At 36.6% G+C, this 20,661-nt stretch overlaps 1 protein-coding gene across 8 annotated transcripts in view; it reads left to right on the forward strand.

The window, feature by feature from the left end:
- CCSER2 (coiled-coil serine rich protein 2) overlaps positions 1-20,661 on the forward strand; it is a 197,321-nt gene that overhangs the window by 53,758 nt on the left and 122,902 nt on the right. For 6 of the 8 annotated variants that reach the window (XM_045437892.1, XM_045437888.1, XM_045437890.1 and 3 more), the window contains exons 2-3: positions 2,806-4,255; positions 5,415-5,611. In XM_045437892.1, coding sequence (XP_045293848.1) covers positions 2,845-4,255; positions 5,415-5,611 — 1,608 coding nt within the window. In that variant the 5' untranslated portion in view covers positions 2,806-2,844. Of the gene's footprint in view, positions 1-2,805; positions 4,256-5,414; positions 5,612-17,192; positions 17,211-19,552; positions 19,634-20,661 lie in introns of those variants that run through there. The other 2 variants (XM_045437896.1, XM_045437895.1) reach the window with 2 other exon arrangements.

Here is a 20,661-nt window from a genome sequence, read left to right on the forward strand (position 1 = left end):
TACCTTATTAAACAGTTCCTCAAATAAAGGACACTAGTTGTTTTTAGTTATATGCCCTTTTATGTACATTGAACCTTTGTGAGTTTGTTTTGTGTTACCTTTAAAATAAATTTGGGAGGTTGAGATTAGTGGACTAATTAACTTTATTAAATCATACTTTTCACTGTGGCACTAACTGTGCAGACCGTTTATATTACTAGTTGAGATAGTTGCTTAAAATTATAGCTGATAGCTCCACCCTTAATGTCAGACTTTTTTGTGTGCTATTGTATTCTTTTCCTACATCCTACCATGATCTTATTTAAAAAAAAATTTTTTTTATGTTTTTATTTATTTTTGAGACAGAGAGAGACAGAGCATGAGCAGGAGAAGGGCAGAGAGAGAGGGAGGCACAGAATCTGAAGAAGGCTCTAGGCTCTGAGCTGTCAGCACAGAGCTCGATGCGGGGCTCAAGCTCACGGACTGTGAGATCATGACCTGAGCCGAAGTCGGACGCTCAACCGACTGAGCCACCCAGGCGCCCCACTAAATTTTTTTTTAATATTTATTTTTGAGAGAGAGAGACAGAGTGTGAGTGGGGGAGGGGTACAGAGAGAGGGAGACACAGAATCCGAAACAGGATCCAGGCTCTGAGCTGTCAACACAGAGCCCGGCGGGGGGCTCGAACTCACAGACTATGAGATCATGACCAGAACTGAAGTCTGATGCCAATTGACTGTGCCACCCAGGTGCCCCATCCTACCATGATTTTAGTAATGAATTTTAAAAATGTATTCCAGTTTTTATAAGATCACATATGCTTTAAAAATTAACAAAATCATGGGGCGCCTGATGGCTCAGTTGGTTAAGTGTCTGACTCTTGATTTCAGCTCAGGTCATGATCTCACAGTTGGTGAGCCTGCTCCCTGCATCGGGCTCTGCACTGAGAGTGCAGAGCCTGTTTGGGATTCTCTCTCTCCTCTCTCTGCCCCTCCCCTGCTCTCTCTGTCTCTTAATCTCTCTCTCTCTCTCTCTCTCAAGATTAAAAAAAAAAAAAAAATGAACAAAATCACATTTTCTTATTTTTGTAATAATTCCATTTTTATTCATGATTTTATCTATTTGGGTCATCTCCCTTTTCTTTTTGAGAAGCCTGGATAGAGGTTTATCAATTTTGTTTAGTTTTTCCAAAAACCAACTCTTGGTTTCATTGATCTGCTCTACAGGTTTTTTAGATTCTATATTGTTTATTTTTGCTCTGATCTTTATTATTTCTCTTCTTCTGCTGGGTTTGGGGTGTCTTTATGCTGTTAGATTTTGTATTTGGGACTTTTCTTGTTTCTTGAGATAGGCCTGGATTGCAATATATTTTCCTCTCAGGACTGCCTTCGCTGCATCCCAAAGCATTTGGATTGTTGTATTTTCATTTTCATTTGTTTCCATATATTTTTTAATTTCTTCTCTAATTGCCTGGTTGACCCATTCATTCTTTAGTAGGGTGTTCTTTAAGGCTTTTGGAGGTTTTCCAGACTTTTTCCTGTGGTTGATTTCAAGCTTCATAGCATTGTGGTCTGAAAGTGTGCATGGTATGATCTCAGTTCTTTTATACTTATTAAGGGCTGTTTTGTGACCCAGTACGTGATCTATCTTGGAAAATGTTCCATGTGCACTCGAGATGAAAGTGTATTCTGGGGGCGCCTGGGTGGCACAGTCGGTTAAGCGTCCGACTTCAGCCAGGTCATGATCTCGCGGTCCGTGGGTTCGAGCCCCGCATCGGACTCTGGGCTGATGGCTCAGAGCCTGGAGCCTGTTTCCGATTCTGTGTCTCCCTCTCTCTCTGCCCCTCCCCCGTTCATGCTCTGTCTCTCTCTGTCCCAAAAATAAATAAAAACGTTGAGAAAAAAAAAAATTAAAAAAAAAAAAAAAAAAAAAAAGAAAGTGTATTCTGTTGCTTTGGGATTCAGAGTTCTAAACATATCTGTCAAGTCCATCTGATCCAATGTATCATTCAGGGCCCTTGTTTCTTTATTGATCCTGTGTCCAGATGATCTATCCGTTGTTGTAAGTGAGGTATTAAAGTCCCCTGCAATTACCATATTCTTATCAATAGGGTTGCTTATGTGATTAATGTTTGTGATTAATTGTTTTATATATTTAGGGGCTCCCGTATTCGGTGCATAGACATTTATAATTGTTAGCTCTTCCTGATGGATAGACCCTGTAATTATTATATAATGCCCTTCTTCATCTCTTGTTACAGCCTTTAATTTAAAGTCTAGTTTGTCTGATATAAGTATGGCTACCCCAGCTTTCTTTTGACTTCCAGTAGCATGATAGATAGTTCTCCATCCCCTCACTTTCAATCTGAAGGTGTCCTCAGGTCTAAAACGAGTCTCTTGTAGACAGCAAATAGATGGGTCGTGTTTTTTTTATCCATTCTGACATTTTCTTATTTTTAAAGGCGATAATATTGTCCAAAGTGAAAAAATAATTTGGATTGAAATTGGAAGGTGTGCTATAGAAGTATTTCTTTTTTTAAAAACACAGTCAACATCGGTAGTCTAATTTTATTATTTCTGGATTTTGCTATCACTATGCATAGCCCAAGTTTATAAAAGTGTTTATAAAAATGTTCTTTGCTTTCTCCTAACATTAATTTATTAATTTAATTAGTGCATTCAATATTTATAAAGAATTTTTCAGGAATCATAAGTAGCTTTTGTGCTTTGATCATTTAATTGTCTAAGAATATATATTCTTATATGTAATACCCCATGTAATTGTGCTTATTTAGGAATGTTTAATCTACTTTTTTTGTCTCCTCAGATTCTGTCAAATTTTAAGAACAAATGCACCTTATAGCTCATGGAAGAAAAAACACAAATCAAGTCATTTTTGGGTTCCAAGTTGCCAAAGTATGGAACAAAATCTGTGAGAAGTACACTACAGCCAATGCCCAGTGGGACACCTGTTAATTTATTGGGAACTTCCAAGAGTGGCAATGTCAAAAGTTACATCAAAAATAATGGCTCTGATTGCCCATCATCCCATTCATTTAATTGGAGAACGACACCTAAATACCAGCTTAGTGCACAAAGTGCTGAAGAGCGTAATAGTACTCAAACTTCACATGATAAAGTGATTGATCCTGAAAAACATGTACCTACTCAAGGAATGTTTGATAAAAATGGGATAAAGGGAGGCTTGAAAAGTATTTCTTTACTTACATCAAAGTTAGCAAAGCCATCCACTATGTTTGTGTCATCTACAGAGGAGTTAAACCAAAAGTCTTTGTCTGGACCATCTAGTTTGGGTAAATTCACCAAAGGCACATTATTAGGAAGGACTTCATATTCTTCAGTCAATGCTCCAAAATCGCAGTTGAATGGATTGTATGGAAACCGTTCATCTGGTAGCATACAAAGGCCTAGAGCAAACTCCTGTGCCACCAGAAGCACTTCTGGAGAAGGCTTAGCACAATCCCTAGACAATATTAAATCTCTTACTTGTGAAAAAATGGTAAGGTCACAAAGTTTTTCACATTCCATTCAAAACTCATTCCTTCCACCTTCATCTATAACCAGATCACATTCCTTCAATAGAGCTGCAGATCTTACAAAGCCTTATCAGAACCAACAGCTACCCATTAGAGTGCCTCTGAGGTCCAGTATGCTAACAAGAAATTCCCGGCAGTCTGAAGTACTCAATGGGAATGATCATTTAGGGTATGGATTTAATAGGCCTTATGCTGCTGGTGGAAAGAAGCTGGCTTTACCAAATGGCCCAGGTGTAACATCCACGTTGGGTTATAGGATGGTTCATCCCTCTCTACTGAAATCTAGCCGACCTCCATTTTCTGGGACTATCACAGTTGATGGTAATAAAAATTCACCTGCTGATACACGTGTAGAGGAAAGTGCTGCACTTATGGCTAAGGACAGAGCTACTAGTAAAGACCAAGAACTAATTGAAAATGATAGTTACAGAACAGAAAATGACCAGACCATGAAGCATGATACTAAAATTAGATACCTGAGTGATGATGTGGATGATATTTCTTTGTCTTCTTTGTCGTCTTCTGATAAAAATGATTTAAGTGAAGACTTTAGTGATGATTTTATAGATATAGAAGACTCCAACAGAACTAGAATCACTCCAGAGGAAATTTCTCTCAAAGAAGAAAAGCATGAAAACGTACCACCGAAGGATATATTTGATTCCCCAAAGGAAAATGAAAAAAGTAAAACTGATGAGTGGATAGATATAAGTGTCTCTGGTAAATATTAATATCCTTAAATTTGTTTGGTTTTTCCTAGATAATATAACTGAATTTAGGATTAGCTTTTGAATAATTCCAAGGTACTGTCAGTTTCATGGAGGGATGGATCTAGATAAAATTGGGGCAGGGCAACATTTATCTTCCTTGTGACTTTTGCTTCTGGTCCTATTTTTCACTATTTAAAACAATGTCAACAAAAACACTCTTCCCCTAATGTATCTTACCTTTTTCTTCATTGACTGTCATGCATCGACATGTCATGCATGTCATGCAACTGTTCTTGCTTCAAAGTTTTTTTCTTTTTCCCCACTTCCCTCAACAGTGGCATGCCATTTTAAACCATCTCTTCCTTTACAGTAATAGATCCTATTTGTTTAGAGTAAAGCTATACCAAAGGATAAATGAGCTAATGTTTTAATATAGGTTATGTCCAATGTAATATATATTTTTATCCTTGGAAATTTTCATTTTTTTAAAGGAGGACTTAGATTTCTTGTTTAGCAAAATATTATTGTTATAATAGTTATATTGTTATATAATAATAATAATAAGTGAGATTATTACCTGTTAAACATTTCTGCTTGTACTTGGTTATACTGGCACTGAAAGTCTGGAGAAAATGTATCTCTGCCCATATAACCTGAATAAAGAGCAAACTGAAGGGATTGGGGATAGACTTGTGATCTGGTCAAGGGCCTGGGCCATGCCTAAAGATAGGCATAAACCCTTGCCTATTTGAGGGTCTTCTAGTTAGAAGTGATTGCCAGAACAAGTATTTCCCTCACAAGGAGGCAACCCTGAACTTGAATGATATATACTTAGTAAGGAGTTTCCTGGCCAGTGTGTAAAAGTAAATATCTTAGGAAATATTAAAAGAAATGAGGCTTTATTTATAATTCTAGAAATGTTGGAGAAGTGAAAGATGGCTCAATGAATTTTCTTCATGTGTATTGGGAAACATTTCAGTAAGTTATTTAAGATTTTGCCTCCTGATGTTTTTGTTTTTTAGAACTTAGAAAATTCTATAGTTACTGATACCTTTTTGCCAACTTTTTTGTTATAACGAATTATTAGAGCTTATATTTTTAGAACCTGAGAAATATATTTTTATGAATTAATAACTTTTTTTCTTTCTCTTTTAAAAAATCAATTGAAGACAGGAGTGAATGTACAAAACATACTTCTGGGAATAACTTGATTTCACCAGATACGGATTACAGAGCTGGTTCTTCATTTGAGCTCTCTCCATCTGATAGCTCTGATGGAACATACATGTGGGATGAAGAGGGCTTGGAGCCCATTGGAAATGTACATCCAGTTGGGAGCTATGAGTCCTCGGAAATGAACAGCATAGTATGTATGGATTTATATATCCTTTTGAAAGATTTTCTTTACCTTACTATGTAAAGACTTGTAATACTGACTAGATTTTCTTAAGTTTATGAATTAGCTCTCCTAGTTTAAGAAAACGAAATTTGTATCTGTTAAGGGCCTATAAAACATCTGACCTTAATACATAATAAAGCATATATTTGTGTCACATGACACTTAAGTTAAATATACTCTCATGCATATTTGTAATATATACACATATATAGGTAGATATACTGTATTCAGGTTAAGCTAAGCTACTGGTTCTCAAAGTCAGGGAGGAAGGCAGTGTCTGGTCTGGAGCTAATTTTGGTGGTTATATTGAGGGGTGCTACTGACAAATAGTGGGTAGATGCCAGGAATGCTGCTTAATGTCCTAAAGTGGCATAAGACAACACCCACAGCAAAGTTATTCATCCCAAGATGTCAGTAGTGCCACTGTTGAGAAATCCTGGACTAGGCTATGCTGAGGTAACATTTAAGTGCCAACTCAGTGGCTTAACATAATAAAAGCTTATTTTTTTTACTATTTTAAAGTCTGTCGTAGGTCTGGAAAACTCTATAGGGTAACTGTCTTCAGTGTTTTAAGCTGCTTTCATCTTCATCATCACCAAAAGAAGGTGGCTTCACTATCTCCTTTTGAGGCCACATCTTTTCACTGGTATAGAGGAAGAGTGCTGCTGGTCTGATAAATGCAATTACTTGCCTTGGCCTGCAGATGGCACATGGTACTTTCACACACAACCTGTTGATCCTAACTAATTTTAGGTACTAACTCTGCAGAAGTATAATTTTCCTGTGTGCCTGGAAGGCAAGGGAACCAGATTTGAGGGGGCACTAGAAGACCTACCATATATTTTTATGTGTGTATTTTAAGAGACATTGCAAGTAATGTGGCTCATATGCCGTAGGAGTAAAGTGTGGTTTGTGTGGTGGCAGTGATTCACTGTAATTATTCATTATATAAAATATGATTTTACAGTAGTTGTATGGGAACCTTGGTAGTCTTTTGGATATATTAAGTTCCAAGTGGATTTCAGGCAGTGTAATTTTCAACACTGTCGTAAACCTGTGACTTCGGAAAAGCAAAAATTGTTATCAGAGGCTTGTTAAATTGCACATAGGGAGGACACACATTTTAATTTAGAGAGAGTATCTCTATCTCACTAGATAAAGGAAACTTAGAAAAGATTACAGGGGCACCTGGGTGGCTCAGTCAGTTAAGCATCTGACTCTTGGTTTGGGCTAAGGTCATGATCTCACAGTTTGTGGGATCAAGACCCGTGTCCAGCTCTGTGCTGACTACATAGAGCCTGCTTGGGATTCTGTCTTTCCTCTCTCCCTTGATCATTCCCCGCATGTGCGCACTCTCTGGCATGTGCTGTCTCTCTCTCTCTCTCTCTCTCTCAAAATAAATAAATGAACATTAAAAGAAAAGAAAAGATGACAGTTTGGGGCCGCATGTGCTTTCCTACAAGGACTTTTTAAAGCGAATATGATCGAAATGGGGATAAAAATTGTTTCCAGCAGATGGCAGCAATAATCCACTTTAGTACCGGACATTTTTCAGAGATTCTCACTATTTTCAGTTAACTGTTCCTGTAACTTAATGATGAAATAGCCTCTAAAAGAGTTCAGAATGCACTTGAATTGACCATTCGTCTTTAAGTTCATAAATCTTCTGACCTAAGAGGAAAAAAGTCTGAGATAGTTTGGAGGATTGATGGCAAATGTTGAAACAGTGTTAAGATCTCGTTGTGACAGTGGATTTACCATTTTTGTTTTAAAATTCTATCAATTTTTTGCTTTTTATATTTTTAATGTACTTTTTTAGGTGTGTACTTGTTCAGAATTGTTTTCTTTGTGAAATAGGACTTAAAGTCATAATTTAGTGATCTTCTCTATTACTCATGCTTTTTGTCTTAAAGCCTTTCCCCCCCAGATATTGTATATTATATCAGTTTTATTTATGTATTTTTCATCCTTTTACCATGAACCTTTTTGATACATAGCAAATAAGTTATAATTTTTTAAAAAAATTGCAATATCTCTTTTTCTTTTAACCAGTGAATTTAGTCTTTTTATGTTTGTAGTTATTGATATACTTGGACTTCATTCTGCCATCTGAAACTTTTTGTTTCTTTTTCTCCTTTCTTCCCCTAAAATAGTTCAAATAAATATTTATAACTTAATCCACAAGGAGCTTTAACATATTCTCATTTTTCTTGGTCTCCCCATCCCTCTCATCTAAGCCCATGTCCTTCCCTCCCCCCGATTCCCCAACCACCATCATGGTTGTTCCTTACAAGTGTTCATTCCAGTCTGGGTCGAGACAAGGAACTCTGTACATATTGGCTTTTTAAAAAGTATTTTATTTCATTGTTAGAAATGGCACCACTTTTAAAATTTTATTTTCTAAGTTTTTGTTGTATGTGCAAATATACTTAATTTTTGTATTTTGAGCTGTTTTTCCAGTGATCTTGGTGAATTCACTTATTAGTTTTAATAATTTGCCTATGGATATTTTTGAAATTTCTACATATACTATGCAGTCATAACCATTTGCACAGTCTCCATCTCCCATCCTCCCTTTTATTGCACTTGTTAGGACCTCCAACATAATGTCGAGTTGAAATGGTGATAGAATTTCAGAAAAGTTGTAATAGTCCACCATTAAAATTTCTGTGTGTGTGGGTGTATATGTGTATGGGGGGATGATTATAGATATCTTTAATCAGATTAAGGAAGTTCCCTTCTATTTCATTTACTGATTTTTTTTGTGAGTAGGTGCTAATTTTTCTCTTCATCTATTAAAATGATAAAAATATTTTCCTGTTATATGTTATATATTTTCTGTTGGTGTAATAGATTACATTTCTTGATTTTCAAATATCACATTTCTTGATTTTGAATATTGATATTCAAATATTTTCTTTCCATTCCAGGAATAAATTCACTTGGTTATGATGTGTTATTATTTTAAATGTTGTTGGACTTGACATTCTAATAGTTTATTTATATTTTTTTGCATTTATGTTTATGAGCAAGATGGCTTTATTTTTCTTTAGTTTTCTTTTCACATGTGGTATCTGGGTTGTGCTAGCTTCATGAATGAGTTGAGAAGTCTTTCCTGTTTTTTTGCCCTTTCAAGGAATTTATGTATAATTGATGTTACCTCTTTCTTAAATGTCTACAATTCACCAAATGAAGCCTTTTGGACCTGGAGTTTTCTTTGTGAGGGTTTTTTAATGACAGATATAATGTTTTTGGTTTTTTTTTTTTTTTTTTTTTTTTTTAAGTAGGCTTCATTCCTAGCACCAAGCCCAGTGCAGGGCTTGAACTCACCATCCCGAGATCAAGGCCTGAGCTGAGATCAAGAGTCTGATGCTTAACTTACTGAGCCACCCAGGTGTCCCAGAAATGTACATATAAATCTTAATGAGCATATCTACTTAAAACATTTTATCTGCTGAGGCATCTGGGTGGCTCAGTAGGTTAAGTGTCCGACTCTTGGTCTCAGCTCAGGTCTTGATCTCAGGGTGGTGAGTTCAAGCCCTGCGTTGGGCTCCAGGCTGGGCACGAAGCCTACTTAAAGGAAAGAAAAAAAAAGGATTTGTATGTATATTTCTTCTTCTGTTGCTTTTTGAGAATTTGTCTATTTTGTCTAAGTTGTCATTTATTGGTGAAAGTTACTCAAGATTATCTTATCTTTTAACATCTTTACAGTCTTATAGTGATGTCTACTCTTTCATTCCTGATATTGATAATTGGTGTTTCCTCTCTTTTTGTTCATTTCAAAGAGCAAAATTTGGGTTTTCCTGATTTCTCTCTTTTGTTTACTTTTTTTCCTGTTTTATTGATTTTTAGGTCATATCTTTCTTTCCTTCCTTCCATGTTTTTTTAAAATTTTTTTTTATGTTTTATTTATTTTTGAGAGCAACAGAGACAGAGCATGAGCGGGGGAGGGGCATAGAGAGAGGGAGACACAGGATCCAAAACAGGCTCCAGGTTCTGAGCCATCAGCACAGAGTCTGATGTGGGGCTCAAACTCACCATGAGATCATGACCTGAGCCAAAGTTGGACACTTAACCAACTGAGCCACCCAGGTACCCCAATTTTATTTCTTTTTTTTCACCCAAAATTCTTAACATGGAAATTAGAGCATTGATTTTCAGCCTTTGTTTTACTATTATTATATACATTGATTTTTCTTAAAAAAAAATTTTTTTTTAACATTTATTATTGAGAGACAGAGAGAGACAGAGCATGAGCATGGGAGGAGCAGAGAGAGGGGAGAGAGCCTGAAGCAGGCTCCTGACTCTGAGCTGGCAGCAACAGAGCCCGAACGTGGGGCTCAAACTCACAAATCGTGAGATTATGACCTGAGCCGAAGTCGGACGCCCAACTGACTGAGCCACCCAGGCACCCCTATGCATTGGTTTTTATAAAGAGAAGGCTTTATTATATAGTAAATAATGCATTGAATAGCACCTTAATAGTAAATACAATAGCAAGTTTCTTCTAATGTGCCTTGCTTTAAAACAGTGAATTCTGAAGCACCTGGGTGGCTCAGTTGGCTGAGCATCTGCCTGGATTTCAGCTCAGGTCATGATCTCATGGTTTGTGAGTTCAAGCCCCATGTCAGGTTCTGCACTGATAGTGCAGAGCCTGCTTGGGATTCTCTCTCTTCTCTCCCTTTCTCTCTGCCCCTCCCCCACTGTGTGCACATGTGCTTTCTCAAATAAATATTAAAAAAAAAACAATGAATTCTAAGTCATGTTATATAGGCCATCTTATTTTTTCTTTCCTTTTTTTAAATCTTTAATACATTTGTGTATTTGTGAACAATAAATAATATTGTTTTTTATGTGTTTTTACAACTTATGTAAGTGATACATGATGGTCTGCAACTTTTTTTCCCCTTAGTTTTATGTTTTTGTGATACATGTGTATTATAAGTGTAAGTTAATTCATTTTTACTGCCATATAATATGTATAATATGCTGTATAATATCTCTTAAATATACTAATTTTTTCTCTCTGTTCCCTTGCTATTGAACATTTGAGCTATTCCTCACTACATAATAATAATAATAATAATAATAATAATAATAATAATAATGATAATAATAATTAAATAGTGCAGCAGCAAACATTCTTACTCATGTCTCTGATCATATATGTTAGGGTTTCTTTAGGATATAAACCTTAAGAATAACATTACTGGATCAGAACATATATGGATCTTCAACTTTATTAGATGCTGCCAAATATCTTCCTAAAATGGTTTTGTCAATTTATCCTTCCCATCAATGAAGAAAGATTTCTATTGTTCCTCATATTCACCGCACTTGCTATTATCTGACTAAAATTTTAGCCAGTCTGGTGAGTATGGAAGTGTATGTCATGTAATTTGCATTTATATTATTATTTATCATTTTTCCCATAAATTTCCTGGCTGTTTGGTTTCATTTTATGTGAATTACTTAGTTACTTTGCTGATTTTTCTGTTGTGTTCCTTTGCCCTGTTCTTATTGATAAAGGAAATTTTATGTTGTCTGCCTTTAATTCTTGTTAAATGTATCACAGTGTCTCAGCCAGTGGCTTTTAACTTTGTTTTTTGTGCCTTTTACTATTTCTAGTTTTAAATTTTCATGAAATTGAATTTAGCAGTTCTTTCTTTATGGTTTTTACCGTGCCTCTGTGTGTGTGTGTGTGTGTGTGTGTGTGTGTCTTTGTGTAAGACATTCTTTCCCATCCTAGGACCATACGGGTATTTTGCATATTGAGAGGCAATATAGCACAGTGATTAAGAGCCAGGGCTCTGGAACAAGCTAAATTAAAAATCTCATTTCTGTCATGTATTAGCTGTGGATCCTTGGATTCTCTATGTTCACTCCTTTTTTTATAAAATGGAGATAATAATAGTACCTACCTCTCAGGCTGATTTTAGGAACGACATGCCTAAATAGTGTAGTAGCCATGTGATACTGGTAGTTGAGTATTTTGAGTATCATCTCTGACTGTCTCATGTGGTTGCTGTAAACATTAAATAAGGTCATACATATACTTAGTGCCAGGAATATAGCAAGAGCTCAGTACATGTTAGCTATTTATTATTTTATTATCTTCTAGTTATTTTAATTGTTCCACATTTAAGACTTTGCTCCATTTGAAGTTGGTATGAGGCATAATAATTTATCCTTATTAATACATCTTCATAATATACTTGGGGTACTGTGGAGAAAAAGGTTGATGGGGCTCCTGGGTGGCTCAGTCAGTTAAGCAGCCAACTCTTAGTTTTGACTCAGGTCATGATCTCAGCGTTCTTGAGTTCAAGCCTCACCTTGGGCTCTGCACTTACAGCATGGAGCCTGCTTCGGATCTTCTGTTTCCCTTGCTCTGCCCCTCCCCAACTCATTCCCCTCTCTCTCTCTGTCTCCCTCTCCCTCTCTCTCTCTCAAATAAATGTTAAAAAAAAAAGTTGGGGGGGTTAACATTGTAGCCCTAATACTGCCTATCCTTAGAAAGGCAGGCTGTTTCCTCAAACAGTTTCCTACAGTGATAAAAATCTTTCCCTAAATAAAAGTGGCTCATTGTACCTGAAGTGTTTGTACAAATAGTGTAGTTTATACTGGACACTTGCTTTTGTTCAGAGATTCTGGAATTGTATACATGATGGGCAGAGGATGCCCATGTGACCAACTCCCAATTTAAATCACCTCATTTCTTAGGAACATTCATAATAGACAACACATTTATTTATTTATTTATTTATTTATTTATTTATTTATTTAAGTTTCTTTATTTTGAAAGAAAGACAAGCAGGGGAGGGACAAGATGGGGAGGGGGAGAGGGAGAGAATCCCAAGCAAGCTCTACACTGCCACACAGAGCTGAATTCTCGTGAGTTCTCAAACTCATGAACCAAGAGATCATGACCTGAGCCAAAACCAAGAGTTGGATGCTTAACCAACTGAGCCACCCAGACACCCCTAGACAACTCTCTTAATTTGTTGTCACAACTTTTGGTCATTGAGAAATTAAGCACATCCTGTGTGACTGCACTGGGAGAGGACTTTTTCCTTCAACTTTGCCCCATGTTTGCTTCTTTTGTATTGCATCCTTTTTCTAGAACACATCTTAGCTGTGAATATGACTATATGCTATGTCCTGTGAATCCTCATGAATCATCTAACCTGGGGGTGGTATTGAGGACTCCGACACAGCTACTGATTCAAAGTTATCTTTGTTCACTGAATGACCGTATGTATGTATATATATATATATTTTTTTTGAAGTATAATTAGTATAGTGTTATAGTAGTTTCAGGTGTGCAATATGATGGTTCAGCAATTCCATACATTATTCAGTGCTCATCAAGGTAACTGTACTCTTAATTCCCTTTATCTGTTTTACCCGTTCCCCTACCCATCCTTCCTCTGGCAACCACCAATTTGTTCTTGTATTGAAGAGTCTGTTTTTTTTAATTTGTCTCTTTTTTTCTTTGTTCATTCATTTATTTTGTTTCTTAAATATCACATGAGTGAAACCATATGGTATTTGTCTTTCTCTGACTTACTTCACTTAGCACTGTACCCACTAGTTCCATCCATGTTGTTGCAAATGGCAAGTCTTCATTCTTTTTTATGGCTAATACATATCATATCTTAATCCATTCATCTATGGATGGACACTAGGGTTGCTTCCATATCTTGACTGTTGTAAATAGGTAAGTTTGTATTGTTTTAAGCTATTAAACTTTGTGGTAATTTGTTACAACAAGAACAAACTAATACACCTATATATTTATAAATGTGTTTTTCATTAAAGTCAATCTGATTACAAAACAACAATAAAAGTCAGAATGCCTAACATCCTTAATGAGACTCTTTTAAAGAATAATAATTATGTAGTTCTTCTTGCTATAAATGCACAACAAAGATGGTATTATATGTGCTATGTTTTTTCCAAATAAATAATGTTTTCCCTCTTTCAAACAGTTTTCCAGTAGATGCCTCTTGAATCTTTAGGATTGAACTGATCTCACATTCTTATAAGTCCTTCCAACATAAGACGCTGCACTTTCCTCATTGATTATAATTAATTTCACTGACCATTGTGATAATATAATTCACATTTCCTAAAAATCGGACTAGTTCACATCAAACTTTGAAATTAGCCACTGTTTGAAAAATGAAGCTTTTAGCTCTTTGGATACTTCTAGACCCAAGCATCCATATTAATCATATAAAATAATACATATCCCATAAAATTTACTACAAAAAGAAGGATTTTGGGGGGCACCTGGGTGACTCAAGTCGGCTAAGCGTCCAGCTTCAACTCAGGTCATGAGCTCAGAGTTCAGGAGTTCAAGCCCTACGTTGGCCTCTGCACTGACACTGTGGAGCCTGCTTTGGATTCTTCATCTCCCTCTCTCTCTGCCCCTCCCCCACTTGTTCTCTCTCTTTCTTTCTCTCTCTGTCTCAAAAATTTAAAAAGAAGCATTTGTCATGATTTTTATGAATTTTTTGTCATTCACTTTGATAATACAGCAGATACATGTACAGGTTTGGGGATGTTTATACCACACCTATATTATTAAGATTAAGATGTCCAAGAAAGCATCTTCCTTCAAATTGGCAGGTAGAATTGGGGGTGGAGGAGTGAGGCATGAGGAGTCAGAGACTCAGCAAAGTAACAAAGGCACACATAAGGAGGGACAGTGAACATGGGGAATTAGAACCCAAGTAATATGAAAAGAGCATCCATGCACAGGTTGGCCTAGCATACCAGTCTTACTGAAGAATGCCTTTTTTGAAAATCAAAACATTCAGATTAATTGCTTCTCCTCTTGTCTCTGCATAGACTAGAAGAATGAAAGGGGAAAGGCTAATATATGGTTGGATCGTTAATTTGTTCAGCATGTATTTTAAATTTCCATTCTGTGCTTCTGTACTCTAATTACTGAGAAATATATATGAGTAAAGAGACAGTTGCTGCCTGAGTAAAAACTCATGATCCAGATTAAGAGAGGAGATATACTTAATTCTGACCGTTAAAGGAGTATTCCATGTTTGCTTTCAACTAATACATGCTAACCCATTTTGAGTTCAGAGTTTGGAGACATTGGTATGGCATTTCAACAAAAGCTTCTTTATGAGTTTAAAATGAAAAGAGAACAGTTTTATTTTTTTGCATTTGTTTAATTTCTGCCTCCTGTTTCTTTGGGATATAGTATTAGGGGCCAGCAAGCTGTAGCCTGCAGGCTGCCAGTGTGTTTTTGTCAATAAAGCTTTATTGGAACACAACCATGCCCTTTATGTATAGTCTTTGGCTGCTTTCATGCTGCTGTGGCAGGAATGAATAGTTGCAACAGAGACTGTATTTGCCCACAAATTAAAATATTTACTATTTCGTCATTAAAAAAAGTTTGCTGACTCTTGCATTAGAATACTACAAATAATTTTAAAGGTTCAGAAATTAATTTTTCAAGATAAATGTAAGTCTGTGTAAACTCTTTTAGGCATTCACTTTTCTTTTTGTTCTCATTCGTAGTACCATTTTTTTTCTCTGGCCACCAGTCATCTATCAATCCATTCAGTATATTTGACTGACTGTTATGTGCAAGATATTGAGGATACATTGATCAAGGCAGCTACAGCTTTTGTTTTAGTGGTGTTTGTGTTTTACTGAGGCAGATGTCATTGAAATATTTAGTGAGCTCATTAACTATCTTCAGGTAATAAGAGGGGAAAGTGCTGCAGAGGAGAATTATTAAGTATGAAAGTATGTTATTGGAAAACCTGGTCTAGTGTGGGTGTTAGGTAAGGCATTTTTTGGAAATGATACTTGAGCTAAGTTGTCCTAGGGTAAAAAGGGTATAATAGTTGCAAGAATGTTATGTGTTTTAGTAAACAGCATATGGGAAGTCCTTAAGGCAGGAAGGGATTATGGAATATTTGAGGAACCAAGAGAAGGCTAGTATAGCTTGAGCAGTGACACAGAAGGGTGGAGTGGCAGGAGAGGAGGCTGTGAGTATAGAGCTTTTATAGAGTTCAGAGGATTTGGATGTTTGTCCTAAAAATTGAAAGGGAATTGTTGGAGGATTTTAAGCCTGAAAGGGACATTACTCAATTTACATTTACATTAAAAAAGCGCTCTGTATGGGGGTGCCTTGGTGGCTCAGTTGGTTGAGCGATTTCAGCTTAGGTCATGAACTCATGGTTCATGGGTTTGAGCCCGGAGTCAGGTTCTGGGCTAACAGCTCAGAGCCTGGAGCCTGCTTCGGATTCTGTGTCTCCCTCTCTCTCTCTGCCCCTCCCCAGCTTGCGTGTGTGTGTGCACACGCTCTCTCTCTCAATAATAAAAAAAAAGTTGCAAAAAATTAAAAAAGAAGGCTCTGTATAAAGATTGAATTAGAAAGGAACAAGGCAAGATGCTGGAAGCTACTACTGTTTCCTGAAGGATGCTAGTGGCTTGGGCTAAAGTGGTGGCAGAGTGAAGATTAGAGGTGTGGGTGATTTTGAAAACAGGTTTAGAGGGTACACTTGGCAAAATTCCATTACTTGCTGACTGTAGAGAAGTCAGGTGTCACCTCCTTACTATTAGAAGCTATGACTGAGGAGTGCCTGGGTGGCTCAGCCAGTTAAGCTTCTGACATTGGCTCAGGTCATGATCTGATGGTTCATGGGTTGAGCCCTGCATCGGTCTCTGTGCTGACAGCTGAGTCTGGAGCCTGCTTCGGATTCTGTGTCTCCCTCGCTCTCTTCCCCTCCCCCACTCACTCTCTGTCTTTCTCTCTCTCCCTCCCCCCCCCCCAAAATAAGCATTAAAAAAAAAAAACTAAAAAAATTGCGTTAAAAAAAAGTTATGACTGATACTGTTGGTTCTATTCATTCTGCCAAAATCATCCTAAATTGCTGGTTTAATTTGGTATTTGTTGTTTTTCTCATTCCTTGTAGTGTCAAGTCTAAACTCCTTTGTGGAGTGTTGTCATCTTATACTGGTCTGTCTGGTTGCCTTTTTTTCCCCCCTTAATGTTTATTTGTTTATTTATTTTGAAAGAGCGCATGCGTGCATGTGGGGGAGGGGCAGATAGGGAGAGAGAGAGAATCCCACGCAGGCTCCACGCTGAGCACAGAGCCCAATGTGGGGCTTGATCTCATGACCGTGAGATCATGACCTGAGCCCAAATAAAGAGTTGGACACTTAACCAACTGAGCCACCCAGACACCTTGCCTGATTGCTTTTAATCTACTACTACTTATTTTAAATATACGTGATATTTCATTATCTCTCTTATCACCTCTTTTAGGTTTCTGGCACTAAGTAAGGGCTTAATATATACTTGTTGAAATGTGTGTTATGATTTAATTTGAGATAAACAGAAAACTTAAAGTTACCATTTAATACTATTCAGTACTTTTCCTTTTACATTGTGACATAACCTATTCACAAAGTAAGTTTCTAAGGTACCACGTGTCATAATAGCAAGGTGCAAGGAACTAAAAATGTGACATTAGCATGGATGTCATAGTGGAGGGACAGCTTTCAGAAAGTTGAGACCGTCTTAATATAGGTAAATGAAAACCTCAAACTGATATTGATACACTCAACTATGCTGTGGTACAGAATACAGAACTTGAACACATAGAAGGATCTAATCCAACTCAGTTATTTTTTTGTTTTGTTTTGTTTTGTTTTTTATAGATAAGGGGACAAAATAAGATGAAACTAAATTTTGTTTAGTTAATTTTTTTCCCCAAACTAGTGAATCTTCTACATGCATTTGATTATTATTATAGGTGCTTTTGGCCTGTTAATATAACTTTTATGTATGAAAAAAAGTTTAAATTTATCAAATATAACTGGTAACCCTTTAAATATAATATTTTTCTTCACTCTATATATTTTATTATAGACTATTATAATAGGAAGTTTAATTTAGTAATTATTTACTTAGCTTCTACTATGTTCCAGGCATGCTGTTAAGTGCTGAAGATACTGATATGGATAAGGTTGTCTTTGTTCTTGATGAATACAAAGACTAGTATGGTTAGCAGATATACTATAAATAAATTATCATAGTGTAATTTTATGCATGATATGGTTAGTATGCATGTGGTCTCAAAATAATGCAGAAGGGAGGTTTAACTGTGTGTGTATGTGTGTGTGTGTGTGTGTGTGTGTTCAGAAGGTTTCGAAGAGGAAGTGACATCTGAGTTGTTTCAAAAAATGAATACAAAGTTAACCAATTGGCCAAGGAAGAGAGAGGATGAGCATTCATTTTAGGCATAGGAAACAGCATAATAAACTCCATTTAATGTAATATGCAGTAAGTCTGATACTCAGCCATTATTGGCACTCACTGATGCACTGGAAATGGACTGGTTTAAAGAAAGAAAATTGAATCTCAAAGAAGGAAATTCAGACCACTGAAGGATTTGGGATCATTAAATACATTCATTTTTCCATCATCCAACAAGAATACTACACTAAATCACCAGTGCATTTTGGCATTTCAATTTATTAAACATTGTTATGATTTTGTTAAATCAACATTTGTTAAGTAGAGCCCCCAGGATGCTGGATAGTGAGCAGAGGTAGAGAAGTTTACTACTCACAGGCCTTGGAAGAAGTATATCCCCTTCCCAAGGGGCCACACAGGAAGGTTAAAGGCAGGATTCAAACAGAAAGAGTGATGATCTAGGTATGCCTTTTTAGGGTATGTGGGTGGAGCGCTTTGGGGTTCCTAGGCCAAGGTGGATTGTCCAGTCAGACTATAAAGAGCAAGGGTTTTGGTAAGCTTCACAGCGATTTTACCTGAGGGCCCCCAGGGGAAGGTGTTGAAAGCAAGGAACTTACATTTACTTGTAACTGTGGGCTGTCATCTAGGGCTTACATTTGCGCAAGGGTCTTAGTGTCAATTTAAGACCCTCTCAGGCACCTTAGCCAAAAAATGCATGCTGAGGCAGCAATGTGATGGAGTAGCTCAGCTAAACTTTCAACAAACATACATGTTAACTGAAATCTGCCACCCACCATTATAACCAATGTGGCTAAAATTATTCATCTAAAACCTGTAAAGGCTAAAGTAAATTTAAAAAGGTTTAAGTCAAGTCAAGCAGAACTTGACTTGGACTTTTTGCTGAAGTCCACAACGTATGACAAGGCTGGCAGGGCAGAGAGAGTTTACCTACATTGACTGGAAGTTCCATACAAGATCACACACTGACTCTTCTCTCTTTCCTTTTCAGCTGCTATTGTGCTTATGTGTTGGGCTTTCTCTCTTTCAGCCCACTTGGAAGTACTGCAGAAAGGAGGGAACAGATACTTATACAATAAACTTTGCAGGCAATAGGAATAGAGTTGGATTTAAAACAGAAGAAGCAAATAAGTCTAATTACAAAATTTAAAGAGACAATGTACTATATTTGCTTTCTCTTGCTGTTGTAACAAATTAGCACAAACCTAGTGTCTTAAAACAACACTCGTTTATTACAGTTCTGTAGGTTAGAAGTCAGACACAGGTCTCAGTGGGATGAAATCAAGGTGTCAGCAGGGCTGTATTCATTTTGGAGGCTCTAGGGAAGAATCCATTTCTTTACCTTTTCCAGTTTTAAGCAGCTGCCCTTGAATCATGCCCTCCTCCCTTCCTCCATCTTTAAAGCCAGCAACACTGCATCTCTTTGACCATTCTTCCTCTGCCTCTCTCCTGCCTCTCTCTTGTACTCTAAGTAGTGATTACACTGGACCCACCTCGATAATCCAGGATAAAATCCCTATTTTAAGGTCAGCTGATTGGCAGTCATAATTCCCCTGGCAACCTTAATTCCTCTTTTGCCGTGTAACCTAACCTATTCACAGGTATTATTCCAGGCATTATTTTCTTTATCAAGAAGATACTTCATTTCTCTGGAATTTCTATTTTTATTGCAGTAGAATTCTTCAAGTATGTTGTGACAATCATAATTTTCAGCATGGAGATCTCAAAATGAAACAGTGAGTAGTCCTTTCTTCCTCTGGAGCTCTTAGATTTGGAAATTTATATACTGTGTTTATTTTTTTAAGGTATTCCTGGGTATTAAAATGTGTTTATGTTTGTTCCTGGGAAGAATGGAGGAAAATCTAAGATCATCATTTCATGAGAGCAAAAGAGAAATAGCAAGCTATAGTTGAAGTCTTCTCTTTTTATTTACATAATTCACAGAGAATACAATGATGAACAGTTATTTATTTATTTAAGCATAGGGTATTCTTTGTAAAGAATTTATGTAGACATGTTAATAGAGTTCTGTTCTCTTGGTCTGGGAACCATCTCTATAGTAAGGAAATTTCTTCTGTAAAATGCATGCATTGTAGGGATATTTTATAAGCTTATTTAAACTTGGTCACTCTCATCACATCTGGCCATTTATTTGAGTTTTCTTTACAGTTAGACTAACTGCCTTAGCCTTTATTTCAGGAAGAGTCTTGTAGCAAAACTACATCTGAAATTTCTCTGAGCAGGGATTTTTCAATGTCATGATGGAAGTGAGAGACAAGGAAGAACACTGATTAGAAGTTACTGGGGCACCTGGATGGTTCAGTCTGTTGAGCGTTCAACTTCAGCTCAGGTTGCATCTGACTCTGTGCTGACAGCTTAGAGCCTGGAGCCAGCTTTGGATTCTATTATCTCCCTCTCTCTGCCCCTCCCCTGCTTGCACTCTGTCTCTCTGTCTCTCTCTCTCAAAAATAAACATTAAAAAAAAAAAAAGTTACTGGAGCAGAATGTTAGTCTGGATTTATTTATTTTCACTCACTAAATATGTTTGGGTCTCTGCAAGATAATAATTATAAACAAGAATTTTTGAAGCATTCTTAAATGAGGAGTTTGATCCATTATCCTTTTCAAATCTGAATTTTTTTTTTTATCACCTCCTTGTTTCTGTGCCCTTTTCCTAGAGTTCGAATGATTGGTTATTATACGTCACATGAGTTTATGCGCTTTTCTCTATTTTCCTATTTCTGTTCATTTTTTAATTTTTGTA

This window comes from Leopardus geoffroyi, chromosome D2 (assembly GCF_018350155.1).
Source record: "Leopardus geoffroyi isolate Oge1 chromosome D2, O.geoffroyi_Oge1_pat1.0, whole genome shotgun sequence".
Taxonomy (NCBI): Eukaryota; Metazoa; Chordata; class Mammalia; order Carnivora; family Felidae; genus Leopardus; species Leopardus geoffroyi.